The following is a 25,204-nucleotide window of genomic DNA, read 5'->3' as shown; positions in this document are numbered from 1 at the left end:
CATTTACTTCATTTACCATCTACAGTATATGAGGATGTGCCAAATGCGCTGTTTTTTATGAACTGAAACAGACTAAACCAAACTCCACCTCAAACATTTATGAATTCCCTAGTCAAAAAACAATTCATTTAAAATGCATTTATTTCATGTCAAGTATAGTTTAAATGTATTTACATATTTACTGACATGACTTACTGATTATTACATGACTTCAAATTATAATTCAACATTATTTGGAGTACTATGTATACACAATGCACATTTCTTCATATTAAGCCTGTGTTTAACTAAAAATGTTTTCTAATCTCACTTTTGATAAGGATTTTATGATGTTTTTAATAAAATCAATCTTTCAATGCAAGATATTTAAAGTGTACCTGAAGCATACTTGCAATAGTTCCACTTTAGCACAATCAAATACACTTAAATGTATCTTTAGTTGGACTTCAGCACTATTTCTGCACAATTAAAGAATATTAGGTACAAAATGAGTTTTTATTTTTAATAATATAATATTTATTTTTAATCCAATTTAGCAGACTTTAAGTAGCCTATACGAATTTAGTATACCACAAATACAATCGCATTTAGTACATAAGATGTAAATGGATTTGCAGTATACTTAGCATGAAATAAATGTATTTCAAATTCATTTTAGTATATTTATTTTTCACTAGGGTTGGTTTTGACTGCTGCTCACTTCTGCTGACTGTTTGGTCCCCAAAGCAAGGCTTAAAAACTTAAAATGTTTTTAAATTCACACATGTACATCCATGCAAGCCATGACTCCCCATACACGCACATTCATAATACATGTGTGTAGCTTTTCAGCAACTCATCTCTCCTCACTCATATGATTTCCTAAACTGACCAAAAAACTTTTCTATTTTCTTTTTCCTGTATTTCATTCCAGAATATTCTTCCACTCCAGAATTCTGTCATATTCCATATTTCCATACAGTCCTATATAGGGTTCAGATGACCTGCAGGATTCCAGAACTCTCTCACCATTTCCCTTTTTTTGCCACCTTCTAAAATTTCGTCACATTCCAGATGACTGTTGGCCTCGTCTCCCCGTCACATCTTATATTCCCAACCCGCTCCTTACGGATCCCGCCGAGCTCCGTGCGAGTGTGGAAAAATCCCATCCATGATACAAAGGAGGAGAAAGTGATTGAGGAGGTGTTACCCGATTTGCACTTAGTTTCTCCATCTGTACCTTTTTCTTTCTGAAAAGAGAGACAAAGACAGATGAATACAAAATAACGTCTGTTCTTCTGAAGATCGGACTGTGTTAGCGAATCAGTTGTGTGGTAACTTCGTGTAATGTTTTAAAGACAACATTAAACACCTTTAAGCATTTAAACCGCAATAAATGTATCATTTTAAAATGGATATCCATAATGTTGGCCTTGAAAGTTCACGTTATTCGATGAGAAAGTAAATGTCAACAAAAGGAATTTTGGCAGGTGAGATGTGACAGGGCCGTGCGCTGCTGAGGGGTCCAGCGCCATCATGATTCAGGACGGGCCACACCGCACGGGGCATGCGGCAGCACTCACCGGCCCCTACAGATGGAAGGCATTAGAGAGCGATGCTAATGAAACACAGGCTGACATCAGGCCTGTCGCCCGCACGGCCATTCTAATGCTGCTTAATTTGTTAAATAATTTGTTGGACAAACGAGCGCTCTCTCTCTCCGTCGGACCTCAGGGGGGATTCAGAGGTCACGCTGCGGACGGAGAGCAAAGCATGACAGCACGTTTAAATCCAGAGAGATCAGAAACACATCCAACACAACACACAGTGAATTCTGCTTGATCTGGTTTCAGAGGCTGTTCTGAACATTACAGCCCAGCTGTGTTGACGGCCGTCAGCGATCAGAGAGTGAAAGATATCCATCGTAAAGCCCCTAATCTGTGGAGTGCTAAGTGACTGTGGTTGAGCCAGTGAAAGGGGCATGCGTCAACCACACACACCATTTCAATGGGGAGAAGAAAAACATGTGATATCTTGCATGAAAAAAACGACCATTAAGATGTAATTGAGCACATTTCCACCGTAATTTAACTTTTGAGTTATTATGAATAATGACTGGCAATTTTCAATATTGTAATTCATTACGTTTTACTGTAATACATTTTTTATGAAATCAGCATGAATTAAACACAGGATTGCATACACTACAATGACATTAACGCGTTTTACACCTAAAATATGTTTTACTTATTGCAAAAAAATCTGCCGAACTGTCATGAAAATAATATCAATGCAAATAATCTAAATGCTCCAAAAAAGGTTCTTTTAAACAAAATGTTGTTCCACAATCCACACACAATTTATTATCTATAAGAGTTTCTAAGCAAGGCGCAATAACAAAAGGAGGATTTCAGAAACAACCGAAATCAAGTTTGGGGATTCAGAAAGTTAAAAAATCTCATTCTTTGCCTGAAACATGTCTTACAAGTACATGAAAGATACGCAAGTATTCCCAGCATTGACACAAGGGGCGCTGTAGAGTCGTGAATCTCACCTGGATTTGAGTCAGGACCAAGATTTTACATCAAGCTTCACTTGACCCAAAGCCGTACCAAAAATGTACAGAAGAATGATTAACATGACATAAGTAAAATACATTTACAATTTCGTTTTCTTAACGTCTTTCTCGATTTTGTTTTTCTCCTCTAAATGTCATGTTCTCAGCAACAAATAATTCACAGCACAAAACTGAACCTGTATTTAATATAGCCTGGGTCGATTTTTCTTTGCATAGATTTGTTTTCAAGGATGAGAAGATGTAAAGCAGCCTGCCCATGTGTTAGGCGTTACGTTAAAATTGGCTTTAGTTTCAATCAAGTGACGGATAAAATTGCAGCGGGATACTGTAGCGTACGCTTGCAACATGCTGGCCAAACTTTTGCGTACTTGTGTGAAGTATGTTTCTGTACTGACGTGACTAATGAAGGAAGTCAAAGCCAGAGTAATTACACAACACATTAAAGAGTAACACTACAGTTCCTCTTCTGCAAACCAGAGAGATGATGGAGAGAAAAGAAGAAAAGTAGAGGGGGGAAAGGCGGAATAAGGTTATAACCTGAAAGATGAAGAGCAACGTTAAAAAAGGGGAAAAACGACATTCGGGGAATCCAACATAAACCACATCTGCTCTCCCCATCAGCAGGCTGAAATCCTGACCTCATATTCCAAATATACACAATCATCATACCATACACCTTACACTCCCAAACACACACACACACACACACCTGCAACACAGACCATCAACCTGCAAACCCTTCATAACCCCCACACACACACATATCCGTCTCATAATAAACATATTGAGCACTTGGCCAGGACAATTTGGAACAAGTTGACAATATACACACACAAACATAATCCAAACACACAATCACACATTCGGGGTCAAGCAGAGGTGACGTCGTCCGTTCCATGGATTGAGTGACCGCATTACAATGTGGAGACGTGGTCTGACAGGTACGTCACACGCTATGCCATTTATACACATGTGACTCGGGTTCGAGGCTCGTGTTTGGAGCCGTAGGAGCAGTATGAAAAGTGTGTGGGGGGCACAGTATAAACCTCTCATGAATATAAATTAAGTGAGGTAACATTCCTTCTCATTTGTAGGATGGTGTACTGTACTAGCATTATAACTTACCGCTTGTGTAGTTCCTGGAAGAGGTTTCTGCTTGGTCTGCATCAAAACCACATGCAGGACCTCAAAAAGCTGTCAGCCAATCTGAAAACTCCACCTGATGAAAGACAAATAAAGCTCATGATTGTTGCAGCTAAAGTTTTTCTTGACAATTTAAAGTCCCAGTGAAATTCAAAATTACAATTCCTATGTTTTCATGAAATATTGCGGAGTTTATTGTAAATAGCTTGCCAATGTGGGTCATTCGCTTTTTTAAATTCGTGTGCCCTCATAATCTTCTGTTAAAATCTGAAAATGCACTTCTGCCCTCTAGTGATGACGTAAGTTAGTGGGCTTGGGCGGAGCATCCATTAACTCCTCCCCTTTAACTGTCAGTCTGCTCCCAGTTCCATTTCAAAATACAATAGGTGTGTTCGACTTCATGCGGCGCTGTGTAGCGCGATCGGCGGCTGACTTGAAGCAGTGCATGCCGGTTAGAAATTTTGTCTGACTTGAACTGGCGCCGACGCCACGTGAATTTCACATGTGGCATCAAAGTACCACAAGAGCGTTTCTAGAACAGCCGGCTTGCTCAGCCGGTGCAGCATCTCAAGAGCGGCTGCACCATGCTGTGATGACGACAGCTTTTCATGATTGGCTAGATACACTGCATGGCAATGATCACGTGCGTTTCTGGTTTATTCCAAAAAATTCAGTTCAACTAATTAATTCATGTTTTAAAACAGCTAAAACTCTGTTCGTATAATCATAATATGTTATTCTGTGTCGTTTTTATAAAATAAAAATGAAACAAATACTGATTCAACTCCATTGGTAATTTAATAATATATGCTTATGTTTACCATGATTTTTAGGCACACAGTGTTAAGCAGCACATTTAATTTAATTAAAATGTTTGTTTATTGGACAAATCCACTATCTAATCCACTTCAATCAGGTGCTTTGAAAAGGAAACACAGCGCGAACGTCACTACGGCAAGCAGCAGGTGTCCGACTTTTTTTTCAAGTGTCCTACTTGACTGCTCCTTTTTCAACTCCTCCCTCGACTGCAAGCGGCTAATCTCGCCAATCGGTCTGCAAAGCGCCGGATGAGGTCGAACACACCTAATGACATCCATTCATCCAATCAAATTGCAGTGAAAAAACAAGCCACGCCCACAATTTTTTCTCATTTAGAAATTCCATTTCACTCAGAAATGCGTCAGGATACGGAAGTAAAAAATTATCGCAACTTCTGGTTCGCGTGGACTTTAAAGTCAGCATGAAATTAAAAATGATCATACTAATTGTTTTACACAGTGGTGAAGTATTTATTATAAATTATTTATCCGTGCACATCATCATTAACAAACATTAACCTCCTCCCCCTGTCAAAACGACCTCTCTTCACTTCTGGTCACGAGGAATGGCGTTAGGGCGGGGCTGCAATGACTGACAGATTGACAACTTGCAAATCTTTCACCTTTTAATGATCCAATCAGTTGTCGGTGGATGAAATCAAGTCCCGCCCTACATTTTTTTACCCATTTCAGAAGTCGTTTCACTCGGGTATACGTCATGATATGGAAATAAAGACAATCTCTACTTCCGTTTCATGCTGACTTTAAGATATAACGTAATAATTACTTCCCAGAAGGTGTGCTAGTGTTCCTGTAACGCAACTGGTGAGGTGGATTCAATTCCCAGGGAACACACACTGATGAAGCAATGTATACACTAAATGCGCAAATCAATCTGGATAAAAGCATCTGCCAAATGTAAAGATGTGCACGGGGAGAGTGGGGGTTATAATGCTATTTCCTTGCTTGGGTTATTTCCCAATCGCACCCCAGCGAATGTGGACAAAAATATGAGGGGAGCAGATACTCATATGCATCCAGGATCCGTTCTCTATTGCTTCCTGAATTTAGAGGAGGAAGCAACAGCAGAGTATTTAGCAAAGGACAAATGTTTCCATTCCAGCTGCAGGAGGTCAAGACTGTGATGTAAGTTTGTTGGTTCTGCCTGCGGACACATGTCAGAGTTAGTCAGCCATTTAAAAACAATACCTGCTACTAATTATACAATTACCTGCTAACCACCTCTGCCTGCACTCTTCCTGCGAGTCAAGGAGAACGCTGACACGCTTCCAGTATTCCAGACCTGCGGCCCCCCTACAACAAACACCAACAGCCGTGCCGCTCCGGGCCGCAGTGCCATACCCGTTAGTAACTGTTGGCGGGATTCTCGTCCATTTAGACAAGTTCATTTGGCTTGTCAGGCCATTTTCTCAAGCCAACGGCAAACATTAGAACTCTTGTGTTTGCTGGGGAATGTTGGGTCTCTACGCCAGGAACTTCAGGAATAAATTTACTCCAGTTGCCGGTATTTGCGGCGAAAAGACGTTTACACTTGCTAACGGAGCTTCGTGAATTAAAGTCGCAACTGACGTTCATTGGGTTTGGCGGCAGAAGTGAGGCGATACCTGCGAGGACATACGGCCCCTGTCAGATTCACACCGACGACCAGGTGTTTAGCCAATCAGGTGGTTTGTTGCAAGGAACCTGCAGATCTGGTAACAGCCTCCAAACCAAACACACAGTGTATGTACTGTACTGTACAGAGCGGTGCTGTCCCAGAGGTAAACCTCATTGCAAGTATCAACTTGATTTGAGATGATTTTCCTCTAAATGCCCTCTAAAAGTCACAAATGGGTCAATGGTTGACAGTACTGTAGAAGTGTGGAGCTGTAACGTTAGTGTTAAAAGCATGGCTCAAATGATTTGGTTTTGGGGAAGTTCAATGAGAAATGTTTTACTGATCTTTGCAGAATTTGGTGTGTTGGCAAACGCGCCCAAGTTTGAGACACTGAGATATCTTGTCAAACTCTAGTAGACACATTGATGGGGTCCCTTTCAAAGGAGAAATAAACGAAGAAAGATAAATAACAAAGATGTAAAACAACACAGTCTTGAACTACATCGTAAACAATTCAAAATGAAGGGTGGACATTTGATGAATTGGTAATAAAACGTGTTGGAGGCAAGGGGTTGAAAACTAAGAGAGCCTTGTGATTTCAGCGGAAAAGGAAAGTTGTTTGCGAGGTGCCACAAATTTACTAATGAAGGTTAAAAAGATTTCTTTTTTAGAAAAACACCAGGAATGCTTATTTCAAGTCTGATTTTTGGCAGACTGTCCAATTCCAATCTGCATTTCTATAAATATACTGCATAACAGTCGTTGAAATGGCACTGGCAGGCGTTACGTTGCACTTTCGGAGCACTTGAGAGAAACATACGTTGTTTCGTGTCGCTGGCGTCGTGTTAAAGTTATCACGTTCAACACTTCACACTCTCTTTTTACAAGAACTGCACGGCGTTAGCGAGGAAAGAAAAGTTATCCTTCATCACCAAGACAGCTGTGATGGATTCCAAACATGAAGCAAAATGCGTTCTCTCCGCGGATTGATCTCGCTCGCACCCCGCCACCTACATCGCCGCTAATAAAAACAATATTTCTTCTCTCATTCGTGCTCACTCGCTCTCCTCTCCAACCGCCTTCATCTCCTGCCGATGATATCACACACACACGTCTTGCTCTAATTAATTCCTGACTCGTTCTCTTCACAGCTGTCCCATGCTTGCGGTACAAGTGGCTAACAGGTTCTCATTTCAAAGCGCTGCGCCGCGCAAATTCCGCAGCTCCGCAACACTCGCCGTTTTTGCCAGAGTCAATCATCAAAGACACTCAATAATGTGTCTCATACATTTACACATTGGGGAACGGTTTAGATTTAGAGACTCGCTGATAAAAGGGGTTTCGTTGCAGATAACGACTTTATGATGAGTCGTGACGTTCTAGTTCAACAGCCTTTCGATCAAGTGCAGCTCTAATGAGAACCATGAGACTGTGGAACGAGACTACAATCACCGAAGAACCCAAACGGGATTGTTCGGGAACACATGCACGCTGCTACGGTACAACTTAACCCACAAAACCACAATCCACAGATCTTAATACAGTTTACACAAAACCACAATCCACAGATCTTAATACAGTTTAGTTCATGTCTGAGAGGGCAACGGCTAGAGCTGAAGGTTTGTAAACCAATGTGTGCTGCTCTTTTATGGAGGTGCTAGAATAGTCTTAGTTGTGGCAAAAACAATCTTGTTTCATATCTATCAACCACAGGTCTTTAAAAAGACGTGCGGTTTCCTTGTGCGGTTTAAAAGTGGTCCTGCAGACCAATCTGACCGCAGCGGAGCTGTTAAGCGAGGAAGAGAGAGGCCGGGTTGTGCTGGTGTTGTTTCTCCTGTTGGAAAACAGCTCTGAATTGTCAACAAAATGTTTAACAGCGCGCATTCAAGATTGATTTGAACACCGATATGAACGTTTTTTTTTCATTGATGGCAACTTTCTACTGTTTTGTACATTAATTTTCTAATGAAAATCATAAAAGTGCTTCGATGGAAACATACAGTTATTACAAAACTCAAAACTTCCTTCACTGTCTATAATCATTTACTGAAACAAAAATGGCTCGTTCTGCAGACAAATGAAAACATGAGCGCATGTATGGTCACATGACCACCCACATTCACGCCAGTGACACTGATTGGTTAATGAGAAACTTGGCTGCACCCAGTCATGTTGAGCATGTCTAAATCCTCGTGTACACCCATCAAGACAAGACTGCAATATGCTTGACATTGAAATGTGTGTTGGTGGGTGGGGAGGGTGTCATTAAATACCAACTTCTCTTGAATACAATTGCAGAATTGGGTTATCGGGGACGATTGCTAGTTTTCATATTTGGCAGCTTGGGGCACGTACATAGGCTGGTTGTAAGAGGACTTCAACAACTTGGGATGTCTAAAAAGAGGGCCAAGTGGCTAGCAAAGTACTGTGCTTTGTCTGCTGTTATAGGCAGCCGCAGTATATGGCAGAGACGTTGTTATTTATATCCCTAACAACGGAGTGGTACATTTATTGTGCTGATTTTTTGTATACCACTGGTCCATGATTGTTTGTATATGTATTTAACTGTATCTATAATATTTATGTCCCTGTAAAGCATTTCCTTTAAGTGGACTTAAATAAAATATTTAAAAAATAAAATGTGTGTATACCTACAGACACACAGTACAGACACACAAATACACACTCACAGCTGGTCTTAAAGGGACAGTTCATCCAAAAATGAAAAACCTGTCATCATTTACTCACCCTCAGGTTGTGTCAAACCTCTATACATTTCTTTGTTCCAATGAACACAGAGAAAGATATTTGGAAGAATGTTAGCGATTTTCAGTTCTGGGACATCATCCACTATCATAGTAGGAAAAAGATATTGTATTTGTTGTTGTGTTGCACACATAATGAGCTATTTTGCAGAATTTAGGAAAACAAAGAGTTTTCCTTGGGCACCTTTGACTACCATTTCCTACTTGATGTCCTGGAACTGAAAATTACTAACATTCTTCCAAATATCTTTCTTTGTGTTCATCGGAACAAAGTAATTTATACAGATATGAAATTACATGAGCGTGAGTAAATGACCACAGAATTTTCCTTTTTGGATGAACTGTCCCTTTAAGGCTTTTTGTCTGACTCAGACATTATTGAACTGAAGTGATTGATGTTAATTGTAGAACAGAATGGAGGTGAAGAGAGAGAGATTCACAGCCAAACACATTGCCAAGACAGACTCATTAACCCACAGTTCTTCCTCTCTTCTCTTAACCATCCCAAGCAATCACAAACACGAGTAAGTGTGTGTGTGTGTAGCTTCAGGCCAAGATCAATAGCCCAAAGCTGCAGATGCAAAGACTTGGGCGATCAATACTGCCACTACAAGCAGCACACAGGCCCGGAAGAGACGAGGGGGATGAAGACAGAATTAAAGGGACAGGACAACACGAAACTAATCTTTACAAATCCAAGAGTCCACCCATCCCTTTCTAAGCTCTACGGCGGCTGACACAGAACTAAGATGTCGTCACATTTTCATTTCTTTGCCGAAGGAGGTCACGTATTTACGACACGCGCTCTGTAGAGCAGTTTGTCCATTTAGGGCTACTGTAGAAACAACATGGTGAATTCCATGCAAGGGGACCCGCAGTGTATGTAGATAGAAATAGCTTATTCTAAGTTCATTATGTAATGTCTTTATACACCTCTGAACACAAAGTTGTGTATTATATTGCATTTCTGTCAATAGATCCTCCAAAAAAGTACACACTGAACCTTTAAAGCATTAGCTGAAAAGAACCAGCTCAAAACATCGGGCATCAAACTGGGCATCTATATGTCTTGAGAGCAAGCTTTACTTTGTACAAGGCAAACAACAGCTAGATGAAAATATCTCAGCAGATCATACCGTGAAATACAGTGGCAACCCTGTTAGCAAGCAAAACAAATACAGTACTTGATCTTCAGTCTCACCTGAGTCTTTCTAGCACCCCCATCGGGTCATCCAGTCCAGCAGACCCTCATCCCAGCGACTTCAGCAAAATAATCCACAGTCCTCTGAACAGCTGAAGAGCTCAGGAGGCACAGTTACACCTTAAACACAAATACAGTAGTCTACACTTAGTTTCAAAGTGTGGGTTCATAACAACTTCCACAAGAACATACAAGCCTGTTTCTTCTTTCATGGGCAGAATATACTGTCTTTTATTTTTAAAGCATAGCAAGTAAAATGACATGCGCTATACAACAACAAATAGTAGAACGGATTTGTTTGTCGCACACAGGGTGAAGGTCAGGTTGTGTGCATTGTTTGAAGGATGTATACATCCTACTAAATTTACATACAATGCCCAGTATATATACAATCTACTGCAGAGACACTAAAAGCAGTACAGTAGTATACAATTCTGGAACATAATTCTTAAACCAGAATATCTGTTTGTGGTGTGAATGAGGGCAGAGATCCTAGTGGCGCCGTCTAGTGGAAGTGAAGCATCACACAATAGGAAACAAGCAGCGAAATGATCTTAAAATGTCAGGTGGATTATGAATGGTCCTTATCTGGCTTCTCCTCTCTCTTCCCTTGACAAACAACCTTCCTGCCAACGACACATCATTCATAAGATGGGAGAGGCTGAACAAGAGGTAAACATGAAGATATTTGGATGAGAAAACCCTTAGCAGTGTGTGTGTGTGTGTGTGTGTGTGTGTGTGTGTGTGCGTGCGCGTGTTTGTGTGTGGGTGGGTGGAGGGAACAAAAGCCATGACACCTGCAAGCCCAAGTTACTAAGTATGCGTCCCATTATTAATAGTACTTATAATACTCTCAACTCACATTCACTGAAGTTATTGTGTCAACGTGTTTGAGTGTGTGCATTCGCATTTAGTGGCTTACTAATCTAAATAAATCTTAAATTTATATTAAATTCATAATAAAGATCATGTTCGTTTTTCGAAATAATGCAAAACGTTTTCTTTCAGTGCTAGAGTTTAGGTTACTCTGTAGTCCATGTTAAAACAATATAGATCCTTGGTATGTCCTCATTTAGATTAGATTTAGAGAGAGAGAGAGAGAGAGAGAGAGAGAGAGAGAAAGAGAGCGAGAGGGGGGGGGGGTTGGAGAAATTGCGTGAGTGTTGGCTTGGCTGACCGTCTGCGGTTCTGTCGCGGTGCTGAGAAATGTTCCTTTTGGATCGGACCGTGCGCTTTCATACCTCCCTCTCGTTTACAAACGAACCGTCTCTCCCCACTCTGCCCTCTTGGGTTTTACAGTTATGAAACGCGAAATGCATCAAAAGCACTAAACTTCTGGAGGAACTGCAAAGAGCTTTGGCTGGTGTTGTCCCCGGTTTACCAGGGGTGGGCGATTGGGGTTTGAACCAGTGGCAGGTTTTTTTAACCTCTAAAGGCGCGAGGTTAGGCTGGGATCTGGCCTAGGCTCGTTTCCCCGGAGTCGGTCGATAGCTGAGGGCAGGAACAATATGCGTCCCGGTGGGACAGGCGGTGTGTGCGGGCGTGCGCGCCGCGGTAACATCTCCTTTGTTGCGCACGGTGACATTGGCGAGTGTGTTTTCGCTGTAGTCGGGCGGCATCACACGGAGACTGACTAATCTCGTTTGGATCCAATAAGCGCAAGTGTGTGTGTGAACGAAGAAGCAGGAGAGAGGGCGAGAGAGTGGGGGCTGGGGGAGGGAGGGTGGATTGATCTGGCGCTGTTAAAATCTTGTTCTGTTTTTTTCTTGGAGTGATTTCTGCGCTCCGCCGTGCAGCTTCAGACCGGAGAGGAAACAAGCAGCTTTTACGCACAGAGCTCTACTGCTCTGCTTGTTTTTGCCAACGTTTTAACGTGCGTATTTGTGAATGAAAGTGGTTGAGTAAGAGGAGGAGGCGCAGGTTAAGTGGACGCTGTCTCCAGTGCGTGGATACCCTCATTTAATGCTCCAAAAGAAGACGCGTTTTATCTGTGCAAAATCCTTTCTTCGTGCAGACTTGTGCGCCGTTCTGGGGGGAGCTGCAAACTTTCTTCATTTTAAAAATAAATAAAAAGCTCAGATTGCATTCTTTCCTCCTTCAAACATTTTAGAGGTGATGTCATCGGCCCGTGTTTTGGCTGCTGTTGCGCTGGCGCTCCATGCAGCGGGCAGCGGTTGAGTCCGGGAAATCAGGTGCAGAGAGCGACTGTCGCTGCTGGCTGCGAGCGAGTGACACTCACCCGCACCACTTTCTGTGTCGTTCCTGTTGCTTTTACGCCACATCCTCTGAGCTGGAACGCTCCGGACTCCCCGACGTTTCTCTGCGTTTTCAGTCCAGTGGACGCTTAAACCCCGCTGCAGGGCGCAGCAGCCATGACCGAGCCCGTTGCACGGAACCCGGAGACCAGCTCGCCGCCGCCGCGTCTTCATCACTCCACTACCCCTGTCCAGGTGACCTGCTTCCCGCGGCGCGTTATTATGCCCATAACGAGCCAGCACTAAAACACCCGACCCCTTTCCTCTCCTACATGCGCATTCCAGATGATTTTTTTTTTCAGTTTTGAACCTTATTGATAAGCTTTCTGTGGAAGAACATTTGCGACAGGCGAGTTTGTGAATGTAACGCCTCAGACTGGAAGTTACGCTTGGACAGACTACTTGGAAATACCGGGCACGAATCTGATTTTGTAGTGTTTTGGGTTCCAGAAAGTTTTTACGAGTTTTCACGGAAACGACGCATAGGTGTGTGTTGTGTTTGAACTTCAATTCACCTGTTCCCCAGACTCGGGAGGACACAGCTGCGCACCGCTTACTGCCAGTTACCAACCTCCGCGCGCCGCAGCCACCCGTGAAGACGGTGACGCGCGCCCACCCCCCTGACCACGAGCCGCCCGTTACCGGGGAAGAGATGCAGTCAACCGGTGCAATCGGCAACCTCCGAGCACCGTGCATTTATACGGATTAAACAAACAGTACAGACGTAAAGCTGTGACCCGGAGAGCCGTTTCTCGAGAGCGCACGGAGCCACTCGGACACGGAGGAAGCGATGTGGGCCTTTCTCTCCACGCTGGCTGTCGTGTAAGTTATTAAGGCTTGTGAATGACCTCATGCGTGAATCGTTTTCTAAATTGTAATGCGTACATTATTTATTCTGCTCGTAAAAAGTTCAGTTACCACAGTCTATGCCACACGCTTAACTTCACGTGACGAACTCATAGGTCTTGTACACATAATGATTTTATTACATCGCCTCCTCTGGGTTACCACGGAGACAGATGTCAATCACACCCAGCGCTCAGGTGAGGCTCTGTCCAATGATAACTCCAAAGGCGTATCTCTGCCATTGACATGTTTTTACTCTTTAAACTGCAGTGCACATATGGCAGTCATGTTGAGATGGTTATCATTCCTTTCCCAACCTGCAGACGGGACCAAAGGCCCTGATAATCCACACTGCCCAGAATCCCCGACGCTCCCCCGGGCAGATGAAACGGCTGCCTGGTCCCGTCCTGCCCGAGTTTACCAAATTACCCGATAATAATACCCAAGGATGGTTATTCTAGCAGGTATATAACTGAACTGGCATCTTCTGTTTGGATAGAGAAGCAGCTGTGTCCTTCTCCAACAGGAAACTGTAGTTTGGAGACGGAACACTTCAAAAGGGGCATTTGCGCAGAGCAGGCAGAGATTTGTGAAAGTGAGACTAGATCATGTTTGATTTTTCCATAGCCTCTCCTCAAGCGCTTGTTTTCAAGGCTGGTGTCATTAAACTGGATTCCCTTAATCTAATAATTTGTATTTAAAGATGTCATATTTGAAGTGGTTTTGGGTCAGGGTCTGCAGACAGTTGATGCAGATGTGCTGGGCTGTAAAAGAGAAAAAGAAGGTAATTTGTTTGAGTTACTTGCCATCTATCAGACATTTTCGGCTCAAAGCAACTCACATCTGACAGTAAGCAGAGAGAGTGTCCTTCTGGAGCACCTGAGGTTTAGTGATTTGCTCAAGGCCGTGATGATAAAGCAGTTCCTGGGTCAAATCCTCTTGGGATAAACTTTTACCAGCTCAGATCTTTAACCATTAGTCAGCCACCACCCTGAGGAACACATTTACACACCACATGCTCTGTAAGAAGAATAATTATTAACACATTTAAACTCATTATGAAATCCACATGTGCGCTAAACCTACCGCATGATTTGTTAGTGCAAGTTATTCCAAAGAAATATCAAAATGTAATAACCTCACAACTGATTTTTTTTGTGGTTGACGTCACCAAACCCTCACATGTTTTCAACCGCTCCCCTCCAACCACCTGGCTCCATTCTGATACATAACGGCCACTTTTCACGCTTCAGTCAATTCCTGATGGAGAAAATCAAGTGTCCCGTTCCTCATCCTGTTTCGCTCCAAAATGAGTCAGATCCACTCTGAAAGAACCAGTTAACACCTGCATGAATTTCTCTACACTAGTTTACAAGGCTGGTCTACAGTAGTTGGTTATCCAGCATGATCTAGAAACCTGGATACGCCAGTTAATTTGAATCTCAAAGCCACTTTACGTCATGAAACATGTACAGAATTCAGAATCTGACTGTGATAGTGTTAAATCTAACATTAACCTCAAACCAGAACCTACGTCTCTGACCCGGGGAAATCCTGCAGGTCGGGTTCGCCATTAAAAAGCGAGGCAGAGTTAATTTCTCCTTCCTTCCCTGTTCTGCTATATTGTTTAAACTTGGCCAGCGGTGTAAATTGTGCTTGAAGGGTGTGTGCTGGGTGATTTGGGATCCGACTCCACCTCGCTGCGCTCGACTCTACACACGAAAGCCTCTAGGACACATTCTGTCTCAGGTTTGATGATGTCATCACCCTGCTTGTTTTGGCTCCCGACAATAGCGCTCAGCAGAGTAAAGCTCGAAGTTTCTCTCTCTCTCTCTCTCTCTCTCTCTCTCTCTCTGGCAGGCCGCAGGCTCCTTGCGGTTTGGGAGGGATACGGAGAATCCGAGGTTGCAGCTGAAGGTTTTTTTTGTGTGTTTTCTTCCCCTCTTTTTCCTCTCGCTCTCTGTCAGTAAAGCACTACTGTTTTAACAGCTGAGAGTTCTTACGGGACCCGGAGCCAGTCTCACCTGCGCAGCCAGGCTTTGGAAGAAAAATGAACCGTACATGCACAAGTCTTGCGGACAGTTCTGCAACCTGTATGCATTGCTGCTCAAACACTAGAACACTTTTAAAGCAGCAAAAAATATCTTAATAGCAAGAAAATTATTTTATATGCAAGCACCCAGTGAGCAAACTAAAGGCAACTGTGGCAAGACACCTGTACATGTGTATCTGTACGTGGAGAATTTGTTGAACATTATGTTTGTGAAGCAGAAACACAGACGGCATAAATTGGTGCACATCGGGTATGCGTGGATATACATATTCATAAACAGCGTCATGACTCATGAATATCTACGCAGATGATATGCCCGTTTGTTGAAATAAAAACCCAGACATAGTGCACGGGGGAGATGCACTCATGTGAGCAGGTGCACACACACACGAACCTGGCCAGCACATGTACATCTGGTCACCGGAGGCCGAGGTGTGTGGCCGTGCAGGTACGAGGGCTCGGCGTTCAGCTGTGCCGGCCAGACGGTTCCGTGCCGTTCAACAGGACAACAGTGATCTGTTCCATTTACATTGTGATCATGTAACTGAAAACTCGGAGGTATTCACAAACACATATGGAGAGCGCAGACAAACATGTGTTCGTGGCAAACTGCTGCAGAATGACCCGAGGTGAGCGTAGGGTCATGTGGTCATCTCCACCTGTTCTGGAAAGAGAAAACATTCATATGACAATCTATTTTCCTACAGCTCCATTCAACATCTTCAGAAAATGTATCCCTTCTTCTCTTCCTCGCTCTCTTTCCCTCTATGGGGAGAAAGCATCTGTGATGTTCTGATCTTTAGATATGACCCTGTCGCTGCTTCAGTGTGAATCTTTGGAAGTCCAATTTTGTCCAAAAGTCCAGTCACAAAATAAAATCTTGTCTCAGCGTAAACGGTTTCATTTAAAAATGTCCGTAGCACAGACCGATGACATATCATCTATATAAATCTGATTATGGTTAAAACTATACTCCCCATAGATCGTTTAACCCTCGTGAGGTCAAAGGTTAAAAGGGGCACATCATGGACAACAGGCTCTTCTTTCTCTTTTTAAATGAATGGTTTGGATGTACCATACAGACCATTCAACTCAACTACAGAGATTATTTACAGAAACTAAACTTGAAATGTGTGAATATCTTCCCAATGAACATGGACGAATACAATCATCTTCAAATAGACAGACGGCACATTTCGTGCGTTGCTAAACCCAATGTGCTTTTTGCGCACCGTGTAGCTTTTGAGAAGTGTGTGTGTTCCCGAGTGAATGACTGATGTAGGACAACACATTTGTGTGTGTGTGCTTCAGATGTCAGTACGAAATGCAAATTCATTCACTTACCCTCGTGTCTATTTAAACCTTTATGAACTTCGTCCTTCTGTGGAACACAAAGAAAGAATTTGAGAAGATTCTGCTGGTCGCTTATTATTTTGATAACTTTGGACAAAGACGTTTAACAAGCCTGGTTGTCAGTTACACGGGTTCTGTGTGTGATTCTTTATAGAAAAGCAAAGAGAAAATCTGACTCTTGCTGAATCAGGTGCGTTCACAATCAGATATCGCACCTGTTCATGTGACATTGAGATATAGACAAGATTGTGAGCGGAGACACTTTGTGTCTAGAAACAATAAACCGCCTTGAACCTGAACTTCTTTAATAGTGTGGATTTGTTGTACTGTATGTTTGACGTGTGTACATACATGTACATGTGGATATGTTGACAGTCAAGATAAAGAGTGTGCGTACATGTGTCTGTTTCAGCGCAGCTGTCAGCTGGTAAGACGACCTCCTCTCTCTCTCATAGCTGAGGCAGTGTGGGGGAGTTGTTCATTCTGCACTTCCAGACAGGGAAAGAGAGGAGGGAGAGAAAGAACGAGGGATTAGAAACGACAAGATGAGAAACACTCTCCCAATTCTTTACATATCTCCTCCGTTCCTGGCTGTGATTTGTTCCGTTCGCGGCGTCTCCTCTGACCCAGGCGCTGACGGGGTGAATTTTTGGGATGTGACCATCATCCAGAATAAATCACAAACTACCGTCTTATCGCGATCGCCGCAATATTAATGGCGAAAAGAGTCGCGATTCACACCAATCATAACATAAGACAGAGAAAACCTCACTGACTGGGAATCTCGCGGAATGAGCTCACCAATCTGCTGTTACATCAGGGGTCAGAGGTCGTATCTGCACTCCAACTCATAAGAGGAACTGGAATAGTGTTGCTTTTGACAACTCGAGGCTTTCTGAGGACATCAAACACACACATACACAGATTCATGTTTAGGAGGTCTTTATGGAACCGTATACATTTTAAGAAACTATTTTTAAGAATATAATGATGTCATTCACAAAACCAACCAGAACTCAGATCTGTACTATAATGTGGAGCAGGATTCTGGACAAATGAAGTCTCATTTTTCACGGGAACCCTTCCTGATGATATGTCCCATGGTGTGCCGTGCTAGATCTGGTTAAGGCAGAAACTTGATTTCTTTGGTTTCTGAATTGGATCAACTCACTGCGAAAGGACACATAAACCTGATGACATCCGAAGATTCACAGCAAAACGTCATCTGCGTGATTTATGAGCATCTGAAACACGTCCTCACCTTATTAGTGAGCACATGCTTGGCCTCACAAACAAAGTAAATAGCACATGCCACACACACGCACGATCTCAGACGTTCGGTCATGGGAAGGTCGCGGGGTCACTGGTGAGATAAGGAGGAAGTGATGTGTTTCGCATTCATTTGCTTCACGCCCACCCTCGCCCTCCGAATGAGTGACATCATACTGACCACACCCACACCACCCAGAGAGAGCAATACGTGATTCACTGCTTGTTCGTAAAGGCTGCCAACAGCACGAGAGGAATTCAGGGAGGGGATAAAACGCCATTAAAAAGACGGACGGTTTAAAGGGAAACACCAGTGGAAGTCTGACATTAACCTGTGACACAACTGTCATCACCAAACAAACGTAAACACGCTTAAAGATGACGCATTTCGATTCTGCGCCACCCGCGGCCCTCAACAGAATAACAAATAGAAACTGGAGTTTGAAAACAGTTTGAGTGAAAAATGACAGACTTACAGCTTCTGCACATTAACCGAGAACCATTTATACGCAGCGAGATATACCTGTAAGATAAATCGGAAGCAAAAATGACTACACATTGGCACAGCTTAGCTAAGCATCCATCCATCCGGCTGCATTTGTTTGAAAACTTCCACCCATAGTCAAGAAAAATCTCTTAATTGTTTTTCCTGAACATCAATGAGATTAAAAGGACGATACTTCAAGACCTCTGCCAAGATACCAACCTCTTCTTGACCTCAAAACATTTCTAAACTAAACCAAAAGTGTCCAAGCTATTTTACCGTATGTCAAGTATGTGCGTGTCGATTTTTATTTCGCCTTGAGGAATTTTAAGAGAAACATTTGAGACCAAGTTGATACATGGCTAAAACTGTGAACACCAAACCTTTCATAAGTTATAAGCGAGCTGTAAACCTCTCTGTCAATCGGTTTTATATACGAAGGCTAAATAGCCTGTTTGTTCCTGCATTGCAGTTGAATGCGCTTCAATTGGGTTTATTAATTTATTCGTGCTCTCCAGCTGAGCTGTATTTGATGAATTATGACAAACTGTTGGTTTGGCAGAGCGAACATTACTGCTGGCAAAAAAATACCCTGTGACACACAAATCTCTCCTCCTCTCTCATTCATTATAACCCATAATAAACAGAAATATTCCCAAGCTGACTACAAGTACAGCGTATGCTCATTTGTGTAGAGTGCAAACCTAACAAACAGGGTTTTCTTTGTTTAGCTAAAGCCGTGAGAAAGGAGATGATCAGACAAGACAGCGGGTTCTGATAGAAACCAAAAGACGACCTACGAATTTCTTCTGTTAGTTGTCTCTGCATATTACGCTGGAACTGTCGTAAACATTTATACATCCCCCCCAAAAAACACACACACCCATCACTTTTAAATGTATAGAACAGAAGTCAAATCTGCTCTTTCACAGGACTCTGTAGTTTTAACTTCTAGTAGGCGTTAGTTCCACAGGGACCTGTGGTCTCCTCTTTGGCTGTTACACCGTCTGACTTTTCCCACTGATTTATCCCGAGCAGGCGCACTGATCCGTCCTGCGGGCCTGTTCGGTTTCAACGTCACGGTCCCCTGCCAGAAAGAGGCCTGTGGTGACGGAGAACTCGACCGTGAGCTCTCAGCTGCCGAGCGGCCCTCATGCACTCGCCGCTACACACTTAAAACCTTACTCACATCCGCGGGTTTCCAAGTTTCCATGAAATTGTGAGTTATGTCTCAAATGTCAGGTTTTTTCTTTTTCTTACTTGGGAAGATTAAAGATGGCTGACCGAGTGAGGGAGAAACCAAAGCTGCGAAAAAAAAATCACCTCTTGTGTTCAGTACACTCGAGCATCCAGGCCGGCAAATGAGTTGAGATGTTAATGAGAACTTTCCGTTCCCTGTAGACTTGACTTGTCAGCAGGGATGCGAGGTGGATTTGTTTTTGTTACCACGGTAACACTCACTTGACGTTGACTGTTCTCTCTCTCTCTCTCTCTCTTTTAGATATATCCAGATGATGCTGGTCATGTGTGATCCTCTACAGGTGAGTCAACCTGGCATCAATATTGACTTCTGCTCCTGTCACACAGGTTATTGGTTCATGTTAAGTAATAGTCAAAAGGCTATGGAGACACCTTTGTGACGAGGTCTATGTTCTGAAAGTTAAAGAACTTCATATCAAATAATGAAATGGATTTGAAAAAGAAGCGTTACCGGTAGGACAGAGCTGTGACGCGTAACCCTCAGCCTCCAGGTCTCAGTAAAAAACGTCTCCAAATTTGGGCTAATGGATTCAAGTCCTCCACAATCCACAGATTGCAATTACATTCATATCAGACTTCACTCTGATATAAAAGGCCATTTATAAAAGTTAAATAGAAACCAATATATTGAACAAAATATTGTGGTGACACCACATTAATGTCATCTAGATCCATGTTTTTTCAGTATACGCTCTTAAAAATAAAGGTGCTTTATTCATATAGAAGAACCTCTTTTTGTCTAAATGGTTCCATAAAGAACCTTTAACATCCGAAGAACCTTTCTTATAGTATGCGCTCTACAGTGAGTCCACTGGAGAACATTTTCACTGGAGAAACTTAGCAAGAGAGAAAGAGACAGAAGAGATAATACAGATATAGTAGAGCGCTTCTGACGTGTGTGTGGTCCCTTGCCTGCAGGTGTTTGGCGTGGATGGGGTGAATTTCAGCGTGCACGTGGAGAACCAGACTCGTGCACGAGACGCCATGAGTCGACGACATCATCGGGTGTACCAGCTGTACAGCCGCACCAGTGGGAAGCACGTCCAGGTGCTGGGACGCAAGATCAGCGCGCGCGGAGAGGACGGAGACAAATATGGTAACAACACACACACACACTTCTCATTTTCCCCTATTCTTGCAAACACATATGAGAAAGACCACCCACAAATACACTGGAAACAGGAAAGGATGGAGACGAAGTCGTCTGCTACTGCTGATACAGTGAGAGAGAGACCAAATAAAGTCAGATCCTGATGAATTCTCTTTCCTGACAATGTGAAGACCAGAGGGACTGTATTTTAGTTTAGTTAGTAAACAAGCAAAGACAAGGAAGAACTTGTTATACAGCATCAAGTTTGGCAACAGTTTAAATGTGTCTCAGCGTTTTTGTCTCAAAACGTTTTGGGGGGGTGTTTACTCACGTTACGTAATGTACGTGCAGAAGGCTCTTCTGTACTGATGTCAGACTAATCTGTCAGAAATAAAACAGTGAATGAAGTTAGATGAAGAAAAAAATAAGCATTAGCACAAATATACCTACAGTATAGATGTCCTCATCTCTAGAAAACCCATAAAGCCCACCACCCCTCTCATGAGACGTGAATGTCCTCAGATGCGTTTAGAGTCACAGTCAATGAATGAAACTCATTCATTCACCTCAGGAAAACAGCTCAGGGTCACAATTCACAAAAAAGACAATAAAAGCAGTTTAGAACCAGTACATTTTTACTCCTAAAAAGTCATATTACGGTATTTCATCTTGACGTTAGTCTTGAGTAAACTTCCCATTATTGTCATTGGAGATTATTGTAATGCGTTAATTTTATTGTGTTATAGTATAAATAATACTTTAGTACAATGACATTGCATTTAAATCGACATACATTTATAGGGAGTACAAGAAATGCCTCCATGTTGTATAATGAAATTATCCTTCGGCGTTACAATGCATACAGAAATCATTCATTTTTATGCATTACAACAATGACAATTGTTGGTTAAGAGTGAAATAATTGTTATGAACATAATGCAAAAATCATAATGTTCTGTTGATTTCAAGCCCAAACTGGACCAACGCTCCTGTATTGTACAAATGTCTGTTTATAAGCTTCAGAGCTAGAGAGAGAGAGATAACAGGCGTTGTGAGGATAGATGTATTTACACAGCTAGCGAGGGATGTCTGGATGAGAAGAGATTGGAAGAGGACAAAGAGGTTATTGATCTCTGATGACCCCAGCGCTCATAAAGGTCACATAAAAGCAATGTCAGAGCTTTAACTCCCACATCCTGAAACACACACACAGCTGTGTCCTTAAAAGTCAATGGTGTTTATAATCTATGTTCTGAAAAGCACGCTACCATGCTATTCATATTATTTCTGCTGGATGAAGTATTGTGCAAGAGAATAATTGAGTTGCATTGAACCCGAACACACAGCGTGACACACTGTCTCCCATAATGCAATGCATTAGTTGTCCTTCCTTTTGCAAAAATGATTGTCGAATAAAACTAATACGTCGCATAATACATACCACTGGACCTATTTTTAGAAAACAACTATTTTTTACTTTTCCCCCAGCATTTTTTAATGAAGTTGCCAGCCAGCGCAAGCATTTTTGATCATTTTCACAAAAGGCCCTCTGGACATCAAAAACTTAGCAAATGTACAAGTTTTGTGAATGACAGACAACTTGTACATTTTGGGAATCCAGTGATGTAAAATCTCATTAATGGCAGGGAAAGAGCTAAATGTATTAAACTTTATTTTATTCTATTCTAGAATCCTGGCAACTACTAATTTCATTTCTACTAAGCTTTAATCTGTTGCAAATCAGGTTTTTGTTATCTGCCTCTATTTTAACTCCCATTTATAGTTCCAGTCAAAGAAACAGAACAATCACATCAAATTACAAACCATCTCGATGTATAACTTACGTCACAGCAAAACCAGACCTCGCGGTTATAATAAAGCAGAGCCGTCTGTTGTTGTCCTGTAGTAACGTCTGTCTGTCTCTCTTTCTGTCCGTCTCTTCACAAGCCCAGCTCGTAGTGGAGGCCGACACCTTCGGCAGCCAGGTGCGAATTCGAGGGAAGGAGACCAACTTTTACCTGTGTATGAACCGCAGGGGGAAGCTTGTGGGCAAGGTGAACATTTCCCTGCTCGTGTCTTTAGCGTTGTTTCTTCATTGACCCGACGAAATGTTCTGATGAGCAGTTTCCTTTTCTGTGTTGATGTAATTCCATAATGAAACAGGAAGGCAGTTTATAGCCATCAGTCATCATTTGCTACTTGGTCAAAAAAGTTGAGATTGTTAAAATTTATTTTGAACAACAATAAAAGCTTGTAATAATGACGCAAACGTGCTGTTTTGGACGTCATTTATAGACAAAGTAACATCTCTGTGTTTGTGTCTCTTTATGTGACTTTGTTTTGCTCTCAGAAGGCCAGCAATCGCAACGAGGACTGCGTCTTCGTGGAGAAAGTTTTGGAAAACAACTACACTGCTCTTATGTCAGCTCGCTACACGGGCTGGTACGTGGGCTTCACTAAAAGGGGTCGTCCTCGCCGTGGCCCCCACACGCTTCCCAATCAGCAGGACGTTCACTTCATGAAACGCTTCCCGCCCGGAGAGCAGCCGGACCTCACGCCGTTCCGCTATACAACCGTCAGCAAGAGGACCAAGAGAGTTCGCGCGGCACGGCCACGCTAACGCCGGAACCCCTAGAAAAAGGACTAGAAACGAACAAAGAGACCATCCTACATCACAGCCCAGCAAAAGCTGCTTACCCAAAGCAGGACTGGATGTGGTAGGACGGTCCCGCCTTACGTTCCTATCCGTGATAGCATCACTCCATATTCCACTAGGTTGAACCTCGTGCGACCCTACTCATAAACACCAGCTGATTTACACCAGAGCTGTGGTTTACAACAGCTCATTTATGACATGGAGAAAACTATAACCAAAGTAAACACAACTGTACGGGCAGAGGAAGCATTAGACTGCTAATCCAGCCGGCGACCCACAATCCCACAACGGAGAAACGATCCTCCCAACGCTAAACAAAACACAACCACACTGGCCTATAGACGCTGATCGTGTTGCAATTTTCCTAAGACAAGACTTCCAACGCTGGACGTCATCCCGCCTGAGGGAGAGGGGCAGATAGCCCAGAAGCTGTAGAAGTCGTAAAGGGACACGAATTGGAATGGGAGAGAAACAAATATGAGAGAAAGTCGACTGCTGGAAGCTCCTTCTGATAAGACCTGCCTTACAGGAAACATTCACTTTAAATATCAATTACATGCCATGATTTACTCGCCCTCATGTCGATGCGACTCGTGAGATCTGCTTCATTCTGTGGAAAATAAAAGGAGAATTTTTGAAGAAGCCTTTCACAGATTCATACACTAGTGGCCAAAAGTGATGAGGTTGTATTGTACAAAATGGACAAAAAAACGAAACTTAGAATTATTCAGCAAAAGGCAAACTACAGCATATCAAGGAATGTTGGTTTTATCAAAGATCAAAAAAATGCATAGAAACACAAAAAGCTGATATAAAATAAAGCAAACATCGACTAGAGTTTTACGGGTTATTGATATTTTGTTAATCTCGTCATTCTCTTGGGTTTTGACTCAATAAGCTGTATACATGTATTTTAATATTTTTAGCCTCAACACACACTGAAAATGATTCATCTATCTTTGATCAAATATTTTTAAAAAGAGCAAAGATGTCAAATTTCCAAAGTGGGACATCACTTTTGGCCACTACTGGAATGTATTCATCTCAATAACCCAGTACAACATAATTCACATGCGTTTAGCCACAAGAAGCAAGGAAAAGACCCATTTTTTTTTAGAGCAGCTTCTTCTCCGTTTCACTATATGCATCTCATTGCAACACATCCAATCGCATTTGAATGCTGTTTTTCCCCCTTCATGACCTAATATTTGAAACGAGTAAATAATGACATTATTTTAATATCTGAGTGAACGGTTTCTTTAAAGCTAATGAATGAATGGATGTAATGCTGTATAGGTGCGTGTACATGTGTGTGTAATTACATAACATAATATTTTTGGTTACATCAAGACCACGGGGGATACAATCACACAAAAGACGGCCATTACTGGGACGGATAGAATTTACTACAACTGGAATGTCAAAGCTGCACCAAATACTATTGACCAAAGACACGTGGTAACCAATGACAGTACAAACCCTTCACGCTGCTCCCACGAGAGAAGAGCGGGGGGGAAGGGGATGGGGGGTTGCCACGAAACGACACGAGGAGCAACGTTCCTGTTTGGGTCCATGTGGAATGCTGCTACTGGAAAATTTAATGGAGAACCAAAGTCTTATACCAGCTCATTAAAGGGAAACCATTAAAAACCTTTTTTTTCCTAAATATAAATATATGAAAAGTATCTATAAAGATAAATGCCGACTAAGTGATATAACTCTGACTGCTACTTTCATTGTTGTTACTATAAAAGAATTTCACTTATTTATTTTATCTCTGCGTATGGCAAAAATCTTTCCAAAGCCAGTAAGCTCTAATGAAATGTGTCTGTGTTT

At 42.4% G+C, this 25,204-nt stretch overlaps 1 protein-coding gene and 1 long non-coding RNA gene across 5 annotated transcripts in view; one reads left to right on the top strand and one right to left on the bottom strand.

Moving 5' to 3' along the window:
* The window catches only part of LOC130563498 (uncharacterized), a 25,854-nt gene extending 6,000 nt beyond the window's left edge, over positions 1–19,854 (bottom strand). For both annotated transcript variants that reach the window (XR_008964133.1, XR_008964132.1), the window contains exons 1-7: positions 14,738–19,854; positions 14,342–14,528; positions 14,045–14,194; positions 13,521–13,967; positions 10,103–10,222; positions 3,683–3,776; positions 1,009–1,229 (exon numbers count right to left, since the gene is read on the bottom strand). This is a non-coding gene — a long non-coding RNA (uncharacterized LOC130563498). The remainder of the gene's footprint in view (positions 1–1,008; positions 1,230–3,682; positions 3,777–10,102; positions 10,223–13,520; positions 13,968–14,044; positions 14,195–14,341; positions 14,529–14,737) is intronic.
* On the top strand, positions 10,354–25,204 carry fgf18a (fibroblast growth factor 18a). 3 transcript variants are annotated; one of them, XM_057349051.1, is made up of 5 exons: positions 10,354–10,774; positions 19,864–19,903; positions 20,541–20,718; positions 22,660–22,766; positions 23,066–25,204. In XM_057349051.1, the coding sequence occupies exons 1-5, from the start codon at positions 10,680–10,682 to the stop codon at positions 23,330–23,332; spliced, it is 687 nt and encodes a 228-aa protein (XP_057205034.1). In that variant the 5' UTR covers positions 10,354–10,679; the 3' UTR covers positions 23,333–25,204. The 3 variants fall into 3 exon arrangements, with proteins under 3 accessions (XP_057205034.1, XP_057205033.1, XP_057205036.1); XM_057349050.1 differs by having other exon boundaries at positions 10,362–10,774; positions 23,063–25,204; XM_057349053.1 differs by lacking the exon at positions 10,354–10,774 and adding an exon at positions 13,062–13,179 and having other exon boundaries at positions 23,063–25,204.

This window comes from Triplophysa rosa, linkage group LG13 (genome assembly GCF_024868665.1).
Source record: "Triplophysa rosa linkage group LG13, Trosa_1v2, whole genome shotgun sequence".
Lineage (NCBI taxonomy): Eukaryota > Metazoa > Chordata > Actinopteri > Cypriniformes > Nemacheilidae > Triplophysa > Triplophysa rosa.
This window is presented reverse-complemented; position numbering and strand designations above follow the sequence as displayed.